At 49.3% G+C, this 20,000-nt stretch overlaps 1 protein-coding gene across 1 annotated transcript in view; it reads left to right on the forward strand.

The window, feature by feature from the left end:
* The window catches only part of edaradd (EDAR-associated death domain), a 27,833-nt gene that overhangs the window by 1,580 nt on the left and 6,253 nt on the right, over window positions 1-20,000 (forward strand). Inside the window, exons 2-4 of the mRNA XM_080493916.1 lie at window positions 14,427-14,485; window positions 14,744-14,786; window positions 18,865-18,941. Coding sequence (XP_080350042.1) covers window positions 14,427-14,485; window positions 14,744-14,786; window positions 18,865-18,941 — 179 coding nt within the window. The remainder of the gene's footprint in view (window positions 1-14,426; window positions 14,486-14,743; window positions 14,787-18,864; window positions 18,942-20,000) is intronic.

Below are 20,000 nucleotides of genomic sequence, written 5' to 3' on the forward strand. Positions count from 1 at the left end.
GGAGGCAGTGAGATCCAGTCAGTGAGATCCAGGCAGTGGGATCCAGTCAGTGGGATGGAGGCAGTGAGATCCAGTCAGTGGGATCCAGGCAGTGAGATCCAGTCAGTGAGATCCAGGCAGTGGGATGGAGGCAGTGAGATCCAGTCAGTGGGATGGAGGCAGTGGGATCCCGCCAGTGGGATGGAGGCAGTGGGATCCAGTCAGTGGGACGGAGGCAGTGGGATCCAGCCAGTAGGATCCAGTCAGTGGGATCCAGCCAGTGGGATCCAGCCAGTGGGATGGAGGCAGTGGGATGGAGGCAGTGGGATCCAGTCAGTGGGATGGAGGCAGTGAGATCCAGTCAGTGGGATCCAGTCAGTGGGATGGAGGCAGTGGGATCCAGTCAGTGGGATGGAGGCAGTGGGATCCAGTCAGTGGGATCCAGTCAGTGGGACTGACTCTACAGTCCACAGACGTTCCCTGGTGTTTGGTAGTGGTGCCTGGGACCAGTACGACTGGGGTCAAAGGTGGAGTCTCCATCCACATTGTGGCGCTGCTCCTGGCAGAACCGGACCAGGTCAGAACTCTGGGGGGGGTTCAGATCCAGACGGGTTGTTGAGCTGGAGCGTTTGGTGGGAACGTCTGGAGTCAGGAAGCCGTGGCGCCTGGCGACATCTTGAGATGTTCCTGATGTCACACGGCGCCGCCGTCAACCTGCAGCAGCCCCTCCGCATGATGCTGCCACCGCCGTGCTTCACAGTGGGGGGCATGGGGGAGTTTGAGTGGTGGCTCCAGCACATCAACAGTTGTGGGATGGTGTCAGATGACCAATCAGAGGCTTCCAAAGCCATGACATCATCATCTGGACTTTCCCAGGTACTTTCGAGATGAGAGAGAGAGAGAGAGAGAGAGAGAGAGAGAGAGAGAGAGAGAGAGAGAGAGAGAGAGAGAGAGAGAGAGAGAGAGAGAGAGAGAGAGAGAGAGAGAGAGAGAGAGAGAGAGAGAGAGAGAGAGAGAGAGAGAGAGAGAGAGAGAGAGAGAGAGAGAGAGAGAGAGAGAGAGAGAGAGAGAGAGAGAGAGGTGTTGTGTGTTGATTGGCCGCAGGAACTGTCAATCATTGATAGCATAGCTTAGCATAGCATAGCAGTCCAATAATAAGAATATCAACTGACGGCGGAGCGTCTCCAAACATCCAGCTGCAGAGCAGCGCACCCTGGAGGTTGTAAATCACATGGGGGTCAAAGGTTAGACTAGCCACGTTAGCGGTTAGCCAGGGCTAATAGCATGGATAGCATGCTGAAGGAAGGCTTCCCAGTGACCCCCTCCAGTGAGGCAGCGGCGCTTCAGCTTCCCGTCGGAGGTGCGTCACCACATTGTTCTCGTGCGGCGGCGGTGGCGACACAGGAGCACAGTCAGAGCCTCGGGTTTTGGAGTGCGCCCCCTTGTGGGGGGTTCTGGTTTGAACAAAGAGCCCAAACAACAACGTTCTGCCACTTTAAACCCCCGAGTTTCAGGAAAGTTTCCGCTGAGATCCAACAACGATAATTGTGTTTTAACAAGGAGACTGTGGTGACGACTCCTTCAAAGAATACATCAGTGTGTGTGGGGGAAGGGATGGCGCAGTAATCAGAGTACACCTGCAGTACTTCACAGTCCCAGTACCTGTTTGGCTGCTCTGACGGAGGAGGTGTGTGTGTGTGTGTGTGTGTGTGTGTGTGTGTGTGTGTGTGTGTGTGTGTGTGTGTGTGTGTGTGTGTGTGTGTGTGTGTGTGTGTGTGTGTGTGTGTGTGTGTGTGTGTGTGTGTGTGTGTGTGTGTGTGTGTGTGCCAAGTTAGTGGAGCAGCTCGTCTCTTCCAGTCGCTCGGCTGCTGGTTCGACTCCCGTCTCACTCTGACAGGAGTTCAAGTGTTTTTGAGCAAAACGAGTCCGTCTGTCGTGGGGAGACACACACACACACACACACACACACACACACACACACACACACCTGAAGGACAAAGACACTTGTGACACCCTTGTGAGTGTCCAAGTGAACAAATGACGTCGTTTCTTCGCTCAGCTCCTTCTGTCAGAACAAAGTTCTCCCAGCTGGCCTCTCATCCAGCAGAAGTTTGTTCTGCTGTCTGGCCTGTGAACTCTGGGGTGAATTCAGCAAACCAAAATGGCTGCCACATCCATTGCCTTTTCTTCTTCATTGGCTCGGCTATAGCATGTGTCAGCACCAAATCTTCCTCCTCCTCCTCCTCCTCCTCAGCTTCAAACATCACTTCTTCACCCTCCTCCTCCTCCTCCAACTCTTACAGTCCTCTCTCCGTCATTGTAGGGCAGCGCTCCACCACACTACTTGTTTGCTCTGTGGGCGTGTCACTGCGTGCAACCACAAGTCCGCCAAGGACAGAGCATGTAGCATGTAGCCTCGCCACTGTATGAACCCCGAAGGTCGGTAGCATGTAGCATGTAGCCTCACTACTGTGTGAGCCCCTAAGGTAGTTAGCATGTAGCATGTAGCCTCGCCACTGTATGAACCCCTAAGGTCGGTAGCATGTAGCATGTAGCCTCACTACTGTGTGAGCCCCTAAGGTAGTTAGCATGTAGCATGTAGCCTTGCCACTGTATGAACCCCTAAGGTCAGTAGCATGTAGCCTCACTACTGTGTGAGCCCCTATGGTAGTTAGCATGTAGCCTCACTACTGTGTGAGCCCCTAAGCATATTAGCGTGTAGCCTCACTACTGTGTGAATCCCTAAGGTCGTTAGCATGTAGCCTCACTACTGTGTGAGCCCCTAAGGTCGTTAGCATGTAGCATGTAGCCTCACTACTGTGTGAGCCCCAAAGCTTATTAGCATATAGCCTCATTACTATGTGAGCCCCAAAGAGTGTTAGCATATAGCCTCACTACTGTGTGAGCCCCAAAGATTGGTAGCATGTAGCCTCGCTACTGTGACCCCAAAGCTCTTTAGCATGTAGCATGTAACTTTGCTACTGTGTGAGCCCCAAAGCTCTTTAGCATGTAGCATGTAGCCTCGCTACTGTGTGAGCCCCAAAGCTCATTAGCATGTAGCATGTAGCCTTGCTACTGTGTGAGCCCCAAAGCTCTTAGCATGTGGCTTCAGAGTTACGTGATGCTCCTGAATGCATCGCTCAGCTCCTGCAGTTCAAACCAGAGCCACCAGGCGGCTCAGACTCAAACCTCCTCTGTTATTACTGGAACCGTTCAGAGGAAAGGTTCTGCAAACATTTTAAGTGAGAAACAAGCTTGTCTCATTCTGTCTCATGTCTCATCCTGTCTCATATGGTCTTGTTCTACCATGTCTCATTTTGTCGGATTCTGTGTCATTTTGTCTCACCACGTGTCTCATTGTGTTTCACCATGTCTCATTGTGTCTCACCTTGTCTCATCGTATCTCAGTGTCTCATTTTGTCTCACTGTGTCTCATTGTGTCTCACCTTGTCTCATCGTATCTCAGTGTCTCATTTTGTCTCACTGTGTCTCATCATGTCTCACTGTTTCTCTTTGTGTCTCATCATGTTTCACTGTGTCTCATCGTGTCTCATCGTGTCTCATCATATCTCACTGTGTCTCATTTTGTCTTACCAGGTCTCATCGTGTCTCACCTTGTCTCATTGCGTCTCACGTTGTCTTACCATGTCTCACCGTGTTTCACAGTGTCTCATCATCATACATTGTCTTACCATGTCTCTTTGTGTCTCACCTTGTCTTACCACGTCTCACCTTGTCTTATTGTGTCTCACCCTGTCTTACCATGTCTCACCTTGTCTCATTGCGTCTCACTTTGTCTTACCATGTCTCACTGTGTTTCACAGTGTCTCATCATCATACATTGTCTTACCATGTCTCTTTGTGTCTCACCTTGTCTTATTGTGTCTCACCTTGTCTTATTGTGTCACACCATGTCTCACCTTGTCTTACCATGTCTCATCGTGTTTCACAGTGTCTCATCATCATACAGTGTCTTACCATGTACATTTGTGTCTTACCATGTCTCACCTTGTCTCATTGTGTCTCACCTTGTCTCTGTGTGTCTTACCATGTCTCACCTTGTCTAACCATGTCTCACTTTGTCTTATTGTGTCTCACCGTGTCTCACCTTGTCTCTTTGTGTCTCACCCTGTCTCATTTTGTCTCACTGTGTCTCACCATGTCTAACCATGTCTCACCCTGTCTCATTGTGTCTCACCATGTCTCACCGTGTCTAACCATGTCTCACCTTGTCTTATTGTGTCTCACCCTGTCTCATTGTGTCTCACCATGTCTTACCATGTCTCACCATGTCTCACCTTGTCTTATTGTGTCTTATTGTGTCTCACCCTGTCTCACCATGTCTCACCTTGTCTAACCATGTCTCACCTTGTCTCATTGTGTCTCACCATGTCTTACCTTGTCTAACCATGTCTCACCTTGTCTCACCCTGTCTCACCATGTCTCCCCTTGTCCAACCCTGTCTCACCCTGTCTCACCATGTCTCCCCTTGTCTCATCGTGTCTCATCCTTGGAGCAGACCTGGGTGGTCATGGTAGAGAGGGACCCTGAGCGCAGTGGTTTATGTTTCCTGTTGGTTCCTCTGCAGCGTGCCGGCACACGCCTGCATTCCCCCAGAGGAGAAACCATGATCCTCTCATCTCCCTGAGAACCGGCTGCTCTGAGCGCCGTGAGGGGAAAACCAGTCCAAACCTGTTGTCATAGTAACGTCACTCTTCACACCAGGAAACTCTGAACTGATAAACCCCACGTCGTTCTGACTTTTTCATTTCCATCATTTACACCCTGAAGGAAGAAAAGACCAGAGTTACTTCAGTCCTCCACAGTCCTCCACTCCTCTACAGTCCTCTACAGTCCTCCACAGTCCTCCACAGTCCTCTACAGTCCTCTACAGTCCTCCACAATCCTATGTCCTCCACAGTCCTCTACAGTCCTCTACAGTCCTCCACAATCCTATGTCCTCCACAGTCCTTCACAGTCCTCCACAATCCTATGTCCTCTACAGTCCTCCACAGTCCTCCACAATCCTATGTCCTCCACAGTCCTCCACATTCCTCTACAGTCCTCCACAATCCTATGTCCTCAACAGTCCTCTACAGTCCTCCACAATCCTATGTCCTCCACAGTCCTCTACAGTCCTATGTCCTCCACAGTCCTCTACAGTCCTCCACAATCCTATGTCCTCCACAGTCCTCTACAGTCCACAGTCCTCTACAGTCCTCTGTCCTCAACAGTCGTCCACAGTCCTCCACAGTCCTCTACAGTCCTATATCCTCTACAGTCGTCCACAGTCCTCCACAGTCATCCACAGTCCTCTACATTCCTCTACAGTCCTCCACAATCCTATGTCCTCAACAGTCCTCTACAGTCCTCCACAATCCTATGTCCTCCACAGTCCTCTACAGTCCTCTGTCCTCAACAGTCGTCCACAGTCCTCCACAGTCCTCTACAGTCCTCTGTCCTCAACAGTCGTCCACAGTTCTCCAAAGTCCTCCACAGTCCTCTACAGTCGTCCACAGTCGTCCACAGTCCTATTCCTCCTGAGAGGAGACGACATGACACTAAGCAGTCTTGAGCTTCCTGGAGCGTCCTGGAGCAGCCTTGAGCTTCCTGGAGCTGCCTAGAGTTGCCTGGAGCAGCCTTGAGCTTTCTGAAGCAGCCTAGAGCTTCCTGGAGCAGCCTAGAGCAGCCTGGAGCCGGTCCAGCTGGGTGTGTAGAGCCGCTGGCAGCGTGAGCAGCAGGACTGCAGAGGGTTAAAATGCTCAGCAGGAGACGAGTCCCTGTCAGTCCACACTGAGGGAACGAGTCAAGATGGAACAGGAAAGGGGAAAGACGTTGTTCTGGAGGTCCAGACCCGTCAGCCTCCCCTGGTTCAGACAGTCAGAGACGGACGCCATCATGTGACGCTCGGTCCTCCCCTCCTGCCGCCGGTCTTGGAGCTCCGCCTCCTGGAGCTCCGCCTCCTGGAGCTCCGCCTCCTGGAGCTCCGCCTCCTGGAGCTCCGCCTCCTGGAGCTGCTGGGATCCATTTCCTGTCTGTGCAGGGTTTGGTCTCATTAGTATTTTCTTTTTTATTGGTCCTTCTCTTCTTCTATTCTAAAGTTCTGACGAAGCCTGTAGGGAGGTGGAGGACCCATGAAGGACTGGAGGACCCTTGGAGGACTGGAGGACCCATGGAGGACTGGAGGACCCATGAAGGACTGGAGGACCCATGGAGGACTGGAGGACCCATGGAGGACTGGAGGACCCATGAAGGACTGGAGGACCCATGGAGGACCCATGAAGGACCCATGGAGGACTGGAGGACCCATGAAGGACTGGAGGACCCATGGAGGACCCATGAAGGACCCATGGAGGACCCATGGAGGACCCATGGAGGACTGGAGGACCCATGGAGGACCCATGGAGGACCCATGGAGGACTGGAGGACCCATGAAGGACTGGAGGACGATTCCAAACCTCACGCCGTCCTTTACCGTCCAGAACATTTCAACACACCAGACGTTATTCTGTCAGAACTGTGGACCTGAATGTAGAGTGGACGTGACAAGTGGTGAGGAAACGTCTCACATCATGAGACGTGAAGACACGTTGCTATAAAAGAGACATGACTCACGATCGAGGGACTTCCTGTGGAGCGAAGCTCAGCGGGAGCAAAGAGCAGCACTTCCTGTTTCCTGTTAATGTGGGCTGGTGTGTGTGTGTGTGTGTGTGTGTGTGTGTGTGTGTGTGTGTGTGTGAGACTCGTCTCGGAAATGGATCAATTCAGATTTCTGATGCTTTTAATGATCTTTGTGGAGTACTGAAGGAGTACTACAGAAGTACTACAGGAGTATTACAGAAGGAGTACTACAGGAGGTGTACTACAGGAGGAGTACTACAGGAGTACTACAGAAGGTGTACTACAGAAGTACTACAGGAGTACTACAGAAGGAGTACTACAGGAGGTGTACTACAGGAGGACTACTACAGGAGTACTACAGGAGTACTACAGAAGGACTACAGAAGTACTACAGGAGTACTACAGAAGGAGTACTACAGGAGGTGTACTACAGGAGGAGTACTACAGAAGTACTACAGAAGTACTACAGGAGTATTACAGAAGGAGTACTACAGGAGGTGTACTACAGGAGTACTACAGGAGTACTACAGAAGGTGTACTACAGAAGTACTACAGGAGTACTACAGAAGGAGTACTACAGGTGTACTATAGAAGGAGTATGATAGAAGGTGGTGTACCACAGGTGTACTACAGAAGGAGTACTACAGGAGGTGTACTACAGGTGTACTATAGAAGGAGTATGACAGAAGGTGGTGTACTACAGAAGGTGTACTACAGGTGTACTATAGAAGGAGTATGATAGAAGGTGGTGTACCACAGGTGTACTACAGAAGGAGTACTACAGGAGGTGTACTACAGGAGGTGTACTACAGAAGGAGTACTACAGGTGTACTATAGAAGGAGTATGACAGAAGGTGGTGTACCACAGGTGTACTACAGAAGGTGTACTACAGAAGGAGTACTACAGGTGTACTATAGAAGGAGTATGACAGAAGGTGGTGTACTACAGAAGGTGTACTACAGAAGGTGTATGACAGAAGGTGGTCTACTACAGAAGGTGGTGTACTACAGGAGTATGGCAGAAGGTGGTGTACCACAGGTGTACTACAGAAGGTGTACTACAGAAGGAGTACTACAGGTGTACTATAGAAGGAGTATGACAGAAGGTGGTGTACTACAGAAGGTGTATGACAGAAGGTGGTCTACTACAGAAGGTGGTGTACTACAGGAGTATGGCAGAAGGTGGTGTACTACAGAAGGTGTACTACAGAAGGTGTATGACAGAAGGTGGTCTACTACAGAAGGTGGTCTACTACAGAAGGTGTACTACAGAAGGTGTATGACAGAAGGTGGTCTACTACAGAAGGTGGTCTACTACAGAAGGTGGTGTACTACAGAAGGTGTACTACAGAAGGATTTCCGGCTGAAATGATTCCTCGAGTTATTCGAGTAATTCGATTACTAAAATGCCACGAGGTAAAGTTCTCTGACTTCGTCCTTCCTTTAAGACACTTCCGCTTTAGATGTCAACATGTCCACCGACGGAGACCGACGGAGACGAGAGACAGGGAGAGCAAAGAAAACGACGGAAAGTGTGGGACCATTATAAACTAAATCGTACACAAAACACAGTACAATGCGTGTACTGCAAAACAGAATCAGCTTCCTGTGAAGGATTCAGTTTTGGATGTTGGTAGTTTGAAGTTTTTGTGGAGTAGTAGGATTGAACCTGCAGTACTGAGCTTCAAACCTTCTTTTACTGACTGAAACGTGTCGTTCAGAAGCAGCAGACTTCAACACTCCATTTCCCAGGTTGTCCTCCACGTCCTCCATGTCCTCCACGTCCTCCATGTCCTCCATGTCCTCCACGTCCTCCATGTCCTCCACGTCCTCCATGTCCTCCATGTCCTCCACGTCCTCCATGTCCTCCACGTCCTCCAGGTCTTCAACGCTTCTTATTAATGTTCATCAAGTGACGGAGCAGAACTGAAGCTCAGCTCACAGCTGAGATTCAGGATATCTCTGTTACCTGGATTAACATACCAGGATATCTCTGTTACCTGGATTAACATACCAGGATATCTGTTACCTGGATTAACATACCAGGATATCTCTGTTACCTGGATTAACATACCAGGATATCTGTTACCTGGATTAATATACCAGGATATCTCTGTTACCTGGATTAACATACCAGGATATCTCTGTTACCTGGATTAACATACCAGGATATCTGTTACCTGGATTAACATACCAGGATATCTCTGTTACCTGGATTAATATACCAGGATATCTGTTACCTGGATTAACATACCAGGATATCTCTGTTACCTGGATTAACATACCAGGATATCTCTGTTACCTGGATTAATATACCAGGATATCTGTTACCTGGATTAACATACCAGGATATCTCTGTTACCTGGATTAACATACCAGGATATCTCTGTTACCTGGATTAATATACCAGGATATCTGTTACCTGGATTAACATACCAGGATATCTCTGTTACCTGGATTAATATACCAGGATATCTGTTACCTGGATTAACATACCAGGATATCTCTGTTACCTGGGTTAACATACCAGGATATCTCTGTTACCTGGATTAACATACCAGGATATCTCTGTTACCTGGATTAACTAACCCAGACATTCTGGATCCTGATCAGCATTAACAGGAAGCAGGTTATCACCTCACTAGTTCACAGGATCAAAGCGTTCACATGAAAGGGGCGGAGCTTGCAGCGTGTGACCAATCACAGAGGGAGAAACCCTGCAGAGCAGCTGACTCTACCATAGAGGAGCAGTTAATCTCTGAGATTATGAAGAATTCCAACCCATCCAGCAGCTCAGAGCAACACTGCTGCTGCAGCCAGAACCAGAACCTTCCTGACTAGTTAATGCTGACTTGGTGAGATTAGAGCAGATTAATTCATGGGACAATAGAACCGGAGTCACTTTCACTTTATTCCAGCAGAACGGTTCCAGGCAGAGCTTCCTCACTGCTCTTCTTTTACTTTACATTTTACCTCCACTGGTTCTGAGGCGGAGGTTCTGAGGCGGAGGTTCTGAGGAGGAGGTTCGGAGGAGGAGGTTCCGAGGCGGAGGTTCTGAGGAGGAGGTTCTGAGGCGGAGGTTCTGAGGCGGAGGTTCTGAGGCGGAGGTTCCTCCGTGTGAGTGTGGTTCCTGTTGGAATATTAATTCATCACCGTGACGACAGGAGAAGTTCTGCTTCCATTAATTCATGGTTCTGCAGTTCTGTCAGCGTCAGCATTATTATTAAGATCATTATTCCAGATCAACCCTCCTGGAGCCAAACAGACCTGGAACAAGTCAAGAACCAGAACTAGAACCAGAACCTCCTTCAAAGCTCAGAGACCAGGATTTATTAGGTTCTGTCTAAAAGATTGTTCTAGATACGTTCTCCTCTCCTCTCCGCTGCAGCTCAGCGCTGAACCCGCCCACCAATCACCATCATTTAAGAATGGGCGGGGCATTTCCCAAGAGATCTGATTGGTCAGGAGGCGGAGCTTTACACTGACTGTGATCTTATCCAGAACATATCCTGCTCCGGAGCAGGTTAGACTTTCAGAGTTTGTTACCATGGTGATATATCCTGGGAAGAAGTGAACCAGCGTCATAGTACAGAAAACCTGAGTTAATACTGAAGTTACCTGGATAAGAGAAAACCAGAGTTAATCCTGAAGTTACCAAGAAAAGAGAAAACCTGAGTTAATCCTGAAGTTACCTCCATAAGAGAAAACCTGAGTTAATCCTGAAGTTACCTAGTTAAGAGAAAACCTGAGATAATACTGAAGTTACCTAGATAAGAGGAATTCCGTGTGCGGGTGGAGATCAGCAGTAAAGCAGGTGGAGATAAGCAGTAAAGCAGGTGTAGGAGATCGGTCGTAAAGCAGGTGGAGATCAGAAGGTGGAGATAAGCAGTAAAGCAGGTGGAGATCAGCAGGTGGAGATAAGCAGTAAAGCAGGTGGAGATCAGAAGGTGGAGATAAGCAGTAAAGCAGGTGGAGATCAGAAGGTGGAGATCAGCAGTAAAGCAGGTGGAGATCAGTAATAAAGCAGGAGTAGGAGATCGGTAGTAAAGCAGGTGGAGATCAGCGGGTGGAGATCAGCAGTAAAGCAGGTGAAGATCAGCGGGTGGAGATCAGCAGTAAAGCAGGTTGAGATCAGCAGGTGGAGATCAGCAGTAAAGCAGGTGGAGATCAGCAGGTGGAGATCAACAGGTGGAGATAAGCAGTAAAACAAGTAGAGATTGGCAGGTGGAGATAAGCAGTAAAGCAGGTGGAGATCAGCAGGTGGAGATAAGCAGTAAAGCAGGTGGAGATCAGCAGGTGGAGATCAGCAGGTGGAGATCAGCAGTAAAGCAGGTGGAGATCAGCAGTAAAGCAGGTGGAGATCAGCAGGTGGAGATCGGCAGTAAAGCAGGTGGAGATCAGCAGGTGGAGATCAGCAGGTGGAGATCAGCTCAGTTTGCTGCTCTTGTGATTCCAGATGGACTTGTTGGACATAACGTGACATTTGATTGGATGTTGAGGAGCTCAGTCCGGTCGCCATGGTGACCTGAAGCACACCAACATGGAAACAGTCCAAGAGATGGTTGTCATGGAAACAGGTTGAGCTTCAGTTTGTATTTCACAAGATGAGCAGCAGCATGAGCCTCACCGCTCTGCTTCAGCCTGTGGAACACCTGATCACTGAACCGCCTGCTGGGTCCTGGTCCTGGTCCTGGTCCTGGTCTTGGTCTTGGTCTTGGTCTTGGTCTTGGTCCTGGCCCTGGCCCTGGTCCTGGTCCTGGCCCTGGCCCTGGTCCTGGGCTGTAACTGGAGAAAGGCCAGAGCCTGGGCGCAGACAATGAGTGCACAGTGAGCAGGCTGGCTGCAGAGCTGCTTCCTCAAAAGATGCTTTGTTCAGCTCACCTGTATACACACCTTCAACACACACACTGAACACACACTGTGAACACACACCTTCAACACACACACTGTGAACACACACCTTCAACACACACACTGTGAACACACACTGTGAACACACTGAACACACACCTTCAACACACACACTGTGAACACACACCTTCAACACACACACTGAACACACACTGTGAACACACACCTTCAACACACACACTGTGAACACACACCTTCAACACACACACTGAACACACACTGTGAACACACACCTTCAACACACACACTGTGAACACACACCTTCAACACACACACTGAACACACACTGTGAACACACACCTTCAACACACACACTGAACACACACTGTGAACACACTGAACACACACCTTCAACACATTGTGAACACACACCTTCAACACACTGAACACACACCTTCAACACACACACTGAACACACACTGTGAACACACACCTTCAACACACACACTGTGAACACACACCTTCAACACACACACTGAACACACACTGTGAACACACACCTTCAACACACACACTGAACACACACTGTGAACACACTGAACACACACCTTCAACACACTGTGAACACACACCTTCAACACACACACTGAACACACACTGTGAACACACTGAACACACACCTTCAACACATTGTGAACACACACCTTCAACACACTGAACACACACCTTCAACACACACACTGAACACACACCTTCAACACACTGAACACACACTGTGAACACACTGAACACACACCTTCAACACACACACTGAACACACACTGTGAACACACACCTTCAACACACACACTGTGAACACACACCTTCAACACACACACTGAACACACACTGTGAACACACTGAACACACACCTTCAACACATTGTGAACACACACCTTCAACACACTGAACACACACCTTCAACACACACACTGAACACACACCTTCAACACACTGAACACACACTGTGAACACACTGAACACACACTGTGAACACACTGAACACACACCTTCAACACACTGCGAACACACACCTTCAACACACTGTGAACACACTGAACAAACACTGTGAACACACACACTGAACAAACACTGTGAACACACTCCGTCAACACACTGTGAACACACACACTGGACAAACACTATGAACACACTCCATCAACACACACTGTGAACACACACACTGAACAAACACTGTGAACACACACACTGAACAAACACTGTGAACACACTCTGTCAACACACACTGTGAACACACACACTGAACAAACACTGTGAACAAACACTCTGAAAACACACTGAACACACACTGAACCCACTCTGAACACACTCTAAACACACACTGAACACACACACTGAACACACACTGAACACACACTGAACCCACTCTGAACACACACACTGAACCCACTCTGAACACACACTGAACACACACACTGAACCCACTCTGAACACACACACTGAATCCACTCTGAACACACACACTGAACCCACTCTAAACACACTCTGAACACACACTGAACACACACACTGAACCCACACTGAACACACACACTGAACCCACTCTGAACACACTCCAAACACACACTCTGAACCCACTCTGAACACACACTGAACACACACTGAACACACCCTGAACCCACACTGAACACACACTGAACACACACACTGAACCCACTCTGAACCCACACTGAACACACACACTGAACCCACACTGAACACACTCTGTCAGCTTGCACAGCTCCAGTGTTTCCACTGCTCCAGCAGACCTTTTGCTCTCTGCCTCCAACAATTTGAACTTCACTGGATTTATTATCGACCTGATCGGACGTCCGTTGACTTTTATTGTCTGTTCACATAAATACTGCAGTTCTCTTGTTTTCCACAAGTATCCAATTTACATTTTACTACATTCTAATGTCGGGAAACATGGAACAAATACTGATTTGATCTTTGGGAGTAAAAAAGTAGGTGACGGAATTACAACCACATTTCCAAAGAAATGAAAGAAGAACAAAGAACACAAGGAGCATATCAAACATTTACTGTCCACCCGTCCGTCCATCCGTCCGTCCATCCGTCCCTCCCTCCCTCCCTCCATCCTGCTGCTTTTATCAATGAAGTCATTTTGATTTTATTCCAGTCAAATATCTGCTGATCAGTGACGGAGTGTAGTGACGCTGGACGGGAGGCGGGTGGTGTCCCAGGCGGTGGTGTCCCAGGCGGTGGAGCTCAGACGGCGAGGTCGTCTCGGGATGCCTCCACATGTAGGGAATCGAACCTGCCACCTCCTGTAATAGGGGGGGGGGCTCTCTGGACTGAGCTGTGGGTTGGGGAAGCTGTTCCTCATTTAGTCAGGAGAACCACATTGAGATTAAGTGTGTCCCGAGGAGCCGGGGGGGCCGAGGGTCTTGCTCAGGAACCGCCGCTGCATGTTTGGACTGTGGGAGAACCCGGAGGAACCCCCACACACACACACAGGGAGAACGTGCACACTCCACACAGAAAGGTATTTGAACCCACGGCGGGCCTGCTGTGAGGCGGGAGTGCTCACCACTGCTCCACCGTGCGCTGGTACTGTGATGTCACTGAGCCGCAGCTCACAGCGCCCCCAGGTGGTCAGGAGCTTCAACCTTTCACGAGTTCTCATCTCGGGATTTCTGAGAATTTGGTCTTCGGTTCTGGACATTTCCGTGACCTCGTGTCATGGAAATGTCTTTCTGTCCTCCTCCTCGTTTACCGGTGAACTTGTGAGTCAGTGATCCGCCTCCGTGCGGTGACACCATCACTGCTGCCCCGTGGGGCAGGATGTGGTTTCTCTGTGGTTCCTGCTTTGGTGTCGCATCACAAGCGGACGAAGCGAGTGTGAAGGTGACATCAAGGTTCCCCGTGTGGACGCGCTGGAGTGAATGTTCTCTCTCTGCTCTTGTCTGCAGACGGAGGCCGCTCCGAGCCGGTGGAGGACATCGACACCACCAGCTTTGTGGCAGAATTTGTGAGCAGTCTTCTTTCTGTCTGTCTTGTTGTCTGGACTCGTTCTGTCTCGTTTCACTGTTGGTGAGCAGAGAGCACAAATGCACCAGGAGTGAGCCGGAGGCCTCGTCCACAACGTGTCCCGGCAGGTTCCTCCTGCCGCTGCACACAACAGTCTGCTTCTTCCAGTTCCAGGCCGGGACTCCCAATGGAGCCGGCAGCTTGTCTTCTCAGGTGTCTCCTCACCTCCACCTTTAATTCTGTCTCGTCTCTCACACAGTCCCTGGAGGCCAATTATCCAGTGCAAGTGACGGATCATCATGGTAAATACTCAACCTGCAGTCACAGACACTGAGTTTACATAGCCTGGAGTTTACGTAGCCTGGAGTTTACGTAGCCTGGAGTTTACATAGCCTGGAGTTTACATAGCCTGGAGTTTACATAGCCTGGAGTTTAGGTAACCTGGAGTTTAGGTAACCTGGAGTTTAGATGGCCTGGAGTTTAGGTAACCTGGAGTTTAGGTAACCTGGAGTTTAGATGGCCTGGAGTTTAGGTAACCTGGAGTTTAGATGGCCTGGAGTTTAGATGTCCTGCAGTCTAGATGTCCTGCAGTCTAGATGTCCTGCAGTGTAGATGTCCTGGAGTGTAGATGTCCTGGAGTGTAAATGTCCAGATAACCTGGAGTGTAGATGTCCTGGAGTGTAGATGTCCTGCAGTGTAGATGTCCTGCAGTCTAGATGTCCTGGAGTGTAGATGTCCTGCAGTCTAGATGTCCTGCAGTGTAGATGTCCTGGAGTGTAGATGTCCAGATAACCTGCAGTGTAGATGTCCTGCAGTGTAGATGTCCTGGAGTGTAGATGTCCTGGAGTGTAGATGTCCTGCAGTGTAGATGTCCTGGAGTGTAGATGTCCTGGAGTGTAGATGTCCTGCAGTGTAGATGTCCTGGAGTGTAGATGTCCAGATAACCTGGAGTGTAGATGTCCTGCAGTGTAGATGTCCTGCAGTGTAGATGTCCTGGAGTGTAGATGTCCAGATAACCTGGAGTGTAGATGTCCTGCAGTGTAGATGTCCTGCAGTGTAGATGTCCTGCAGTGTAGATGTTCAGATAACCTGCAGTGTAGATGTCCTGCAGTGTAGATGTCCTGGAGTGTAGATGTCCTGGAGTGTAGATGTCCTGCAGTGTAGATGTCCTGGAGTGTAGATGTTCAGATAACCTGCAGTGTAGATGTCCTGCAGTGTAGATGTCCTGCAGTGTAGATGTCCTGGAGTGTAGATGTCCTGCAGTGTAGATGTCCTGCAGTGTAGATGTTCAGATAACCTGCAGTGTAGATGTCCTGCAGTGTAGATGTCCTGGAGTGTAGCTGTCCTGGAGTGTAGATGTCCTGCAGTGTAGATGTCCTGGAGTGTAGATGTTCAGATAACCTGCAGTGTAGATGTCCTGCAGTGTAGATGTCCTGCAGTGTAGATGTCCTGGAGTGTAGATGTCCTGGAGTGTAGATGTCCTGCAGTGTAGATGTCCTGGAGTGTAGATGTCCTGCAGTGTAGATGTCCTGGAGTGTAGATGTCCAGATAACCTGGAGTGTAGATGTCCTGCAGTGTAGATGTCCTGGAGTGTAGATGTCCAGATAACCTGGAGTGTAGATGTCCTGCAGTGTAGATGTCCTGCAGTGTAGATGTCCTGCAGTGTAGATGTTCAGATAACCTGCAGTGTAGATGTCCTGCAGTGTAGATGTCCTGGAGTGTAGATGTCCTGGAGTGTAGATGTTCAGATAACCTGCAGTGTAGATGTCCTGCAGTGTAGATGTCCTGCAGTGTAGATGTCCTGGAGTGTAGATGTCCTGCAGTGTAGATGTCCTGCAGTGTAGATGTCCTGCAGTGTAGATGTCCTGCAGTGTAGATGTCCTGGACGCCAACCAAACCAGGTCCATCATGAAAACTCCACGGGATGCCGCCGGCCGCTCAGGGAGCCGTTTTTTATCCATTGGTGCAGGATTTATGATCAATCCCAGCTTCTACGCCTTCTACACACATAGATCTATATCTTGATTGTAGCTCTATGCTCCCCAACCCCCCCCCCCCCCCCCCCCCCCTCGCTGAACCTCATGGCGCCCACAACCGCTAATCGAAAACAGGAAATGGCGGGCATATCAGGAAATCAGGTTTTATCACGGTCTGAGTACTTCAGTCGATACACATGAAGCAGATCACGACTTCACTCCCGTTTGATTCATCGTCCTGGTGATCAGTGGGCGGAGTCACAGAGCCGGTAAGCCCCGCCTCCACCGCGGCAGAGCGACTCCACCTGAAAACTCATTCTAACACTAAATGTGTCACAATGTTCAGGAGAATTAGGTGAGACGGGTATTTATCATGTCGCTGTGGAGGAATCCAGTGTTTTCAGGAGCAGTACACACCAGTACACACCTGTACACACCTGTACACACCTGAGCCCCGCCCCTCACTACTGCGGTCAAACCAGCCCGCAGGTTCAAACACCAGGTCGAGTGAGCCGGCCGTGCGGCTGCCGGCTTTTGTCAATAGTCATCTATGCAGTGTACTATTTCCGCCATGTGATTTCAAAATAAAAGCTTATAGCACTCCGCCAGGAATGCTTGGGGATTTTTTTTTTTTAAAAAAAAGAATGATTTATTCAAGCTGAAACCTACTTACCAAAGGCTTTGAATTGTTTTTTTAATAGAATAAAAGTTTATTTCAGACATATGGGCACAAATGTTCAAAACAATAAAAGCAAAATTAAATAAAAACACACAAAGCAAGTGTGGAACATCAAATATTCTCATCAATATGTCAGGGAGAACTTTATTTTTATTTACTTTTTGATAATATGAGGTTGCATTTCAAAATAAAATACCTACAATTTTAAATATTACCAATCACTCCCTGAGTTCAAGGTGCAATAAGTTGTCCCGGGGACATTCCCCCTCACAGTGATGGTAGACCGTCCCAAGATGTCCCTCATGTGAGGGAATTCTGATCTATCGTTTCAAAATAAAACAACTTTGAATATTGGAATACGACACCTGATTTTGACGTGGAATAACTCAGAAATTCCGATTTTCAAAGCTGTTTTATTTTGAAATCACAGTGAGGGGGAATGTCCCCGGGACAACTGGGAATGTTGGAGTTATTCCACCTTGAAATGAGGTGTCAAAGTTGTTTTAGTGAGTTAGTGAGTTAATCCTACTAGAAATAAGAGTGTTTGGTTATATTCTAATTTCAAAATAGATTTTATTTTGAAATGCAACATCATACTGTAAAACTAAGTTTGCCTTAATATTTTGAAAACAATAGTTTGATTCCATCGAGTTGAATAAATCAGTCTTTAAAAGAGTTCTCAAGGATTCGTTTCGATGTGCTAAGAGCTTTTATTTTGAAATCAGTCGGTGGAAGCAGCAGCCGACCGCCACACGGCTGGTTTGACCGCCGCTGCTCACGACTTCCTGCTTCACCACCTGAACGGAGAAGTAATGGAGAAGTATCCATAGTTACAATTCATTCAGAAGAGATTGTATTTTTAATACTTTGTTTGCAGGAAATGTAAGTTACTTTATACTTTTAAATGTATTCTTAAATGTAACTAAAAGTACTTCATTTGTATTGAATTTTATTTTCAGACAGTTTTAGTTTGACAGTATTTAAAGTGACAGTAAAGAGGTCCAGGGGGGCATACTACCATCTTCCTGTGACCTCCAGCTCCACCAGCTCCTCCATCTCCCCCAGCTCCTCCATCTCCCCCAGCTCCTCTAGCTCCTCAAGCTCCTCTAGCTCATCCATCTCCCCCATCTTCTCCAGCTCCTCCTTCTCCTCCATCTCCCCCATCTCCCCCATCTCCTCCAGCTCCCCCATCTCCCCCAGCTCCTCTAGCTCCTCCATCTCCCCCAGCTCCTCTAGCTCCTCCATCTCCCCCAGCTCCTCCATCTCCCCCAGCTCCTCTAGCTCCTCTAGCTCCTCCAGCTCCTGCATCTCCCCCAGCTCCTCCATCTCCTCCATCTCCCCCAGCTCCTCCAGCTCCTCCTTCTCCTCCATCTCCCCCAGCTCCTCCATCTCCCCCAGCTCCTCCAGCTCCTCCATCTCCCCCAGCTCCTCCAGCTCCTCCATCTCCCCCAGCTCCTCCATCTCCCCCAGCTCCTCCAGCTCCCCCAGCTCCTCCATCTCCTCCGTCTCCCCCATCTCCTCCAGCTCCTCCATCTCCCCCAGCTCCTCCAGCTCCCCCAGCTCCTCCATCTCCTCCATCTCCCCCAGCTCCTCCAGCTCCTCCACCCCCCCCCCCCGCCCCCCGGATCAGTAGTGCCCGTCCTGGTTTGAAGCTCTGAGATGTGATGGGGTTGATGAAGTGCAGAAGCTGCAGCAGTGTTCAGTGATTCCTGTCCTGTTCTGCAGCCGACGCAGTGACTCTCCACCTGAGCTCCATGCCGTCTGGATACCTGAACCCCGCCTCAGAGGACCGCATCCGGCAGGTGAGCACCACCAGCGCCCCCTGGCTGCAGGGCGGCTCGCACAGGTTTACAGACATCTGCAGGGTTGGGTGGAGACTCCAGGTTTTACAGCCGAGAGGAGAGACACTCAGATCCTGGAGGTCCACAGCCCCGCATGTTCTCCATGTCCCCCGTCTTTCACACAGCTGAATGTCCTGATGGTCCATCACCTCGTTCAGCACAAAGCCAGACAAGGAGCCGCTGCAGCAATGTGGAAGCAGGGAGACGTGGAGAACCTGCAGGGCTGTGCTACTCCAGGAACCCAGTTGGAGAACCCTGATCTCGAGAGCCTCCCCGGTGGAGGAATTCAAACCTGGTTCCAGGGTCAGAAAGGAGTCCAGCTTTAAGGGGAAGTGACAGTCAGGATTAAAATGGCCGCCTGACAGGAACACAGAGCGAGTCCTCTCACTGAGGTGGTTCAGTCTCACGGTTCTGCTCAGACGCTTTGCTGATGCTGCAGAACTCTGTGTCCCCGTCCAGAAGGACTGGTAGATCCCTGTCTCCTTCTCTATGGACCTGACCTTAAACCCTGGATGACATCACAGGGTTAAGGAAAGGGGTTAGGAGGCTTCCTAAAGGAGTTAGGAAAGGAGTTAGGAGACTTCCTAAAGGAGTTAGTGAAAGGTGTTAGGAGGCTTCCTAAAGGAGTTAGTGAAAGGTGTTAGGAGGCTTCCTAAAGGAGTTAGGAAAGGTGTTAGGAGGCTTCCTAAAGGAGTTAGGAAAGGTGTTAGGAGACTTCCTAAAGGAGTTAGTAAAGGTGTTAGGAGGCTTCCTAAAGGAGTTAGTGAAAGGTGTTAGGAGACTTCCTAAAGGAGTTAGGAAAGGTGTTAGGAGGCTTCCTAAAGGAGTTAGGAAAGGTGTTAGGAGGCTTCCTAAAGGAGTTAGTAAAGGAGATCACGGTGGTGAGGCAGTCAGACTTTCACTTAGTGACGTCATAATAAAGCGACGGCGGCTCTAGTTAGTGACGTCTGCCATGGTGGGGGAAGAACTACAAGTTTCTGAAAATGAACTACAAAATGTTCCTCTGGGTTCTAGATGATC

Source organism: Lipophrys pholis (genome assembly GCF_963383615.2).
Source record: "Lipophrys pholis genome assembly, contig: SCAFFOLD_28, whole genome shotgun sequence".
Classification (NCBI taxonomy): Eukaryota; Metazoa; Chordata; class Actinopteri; order Blenniiformes; family Blenniidae; genus Lipophrys; species Lipophrys pholis.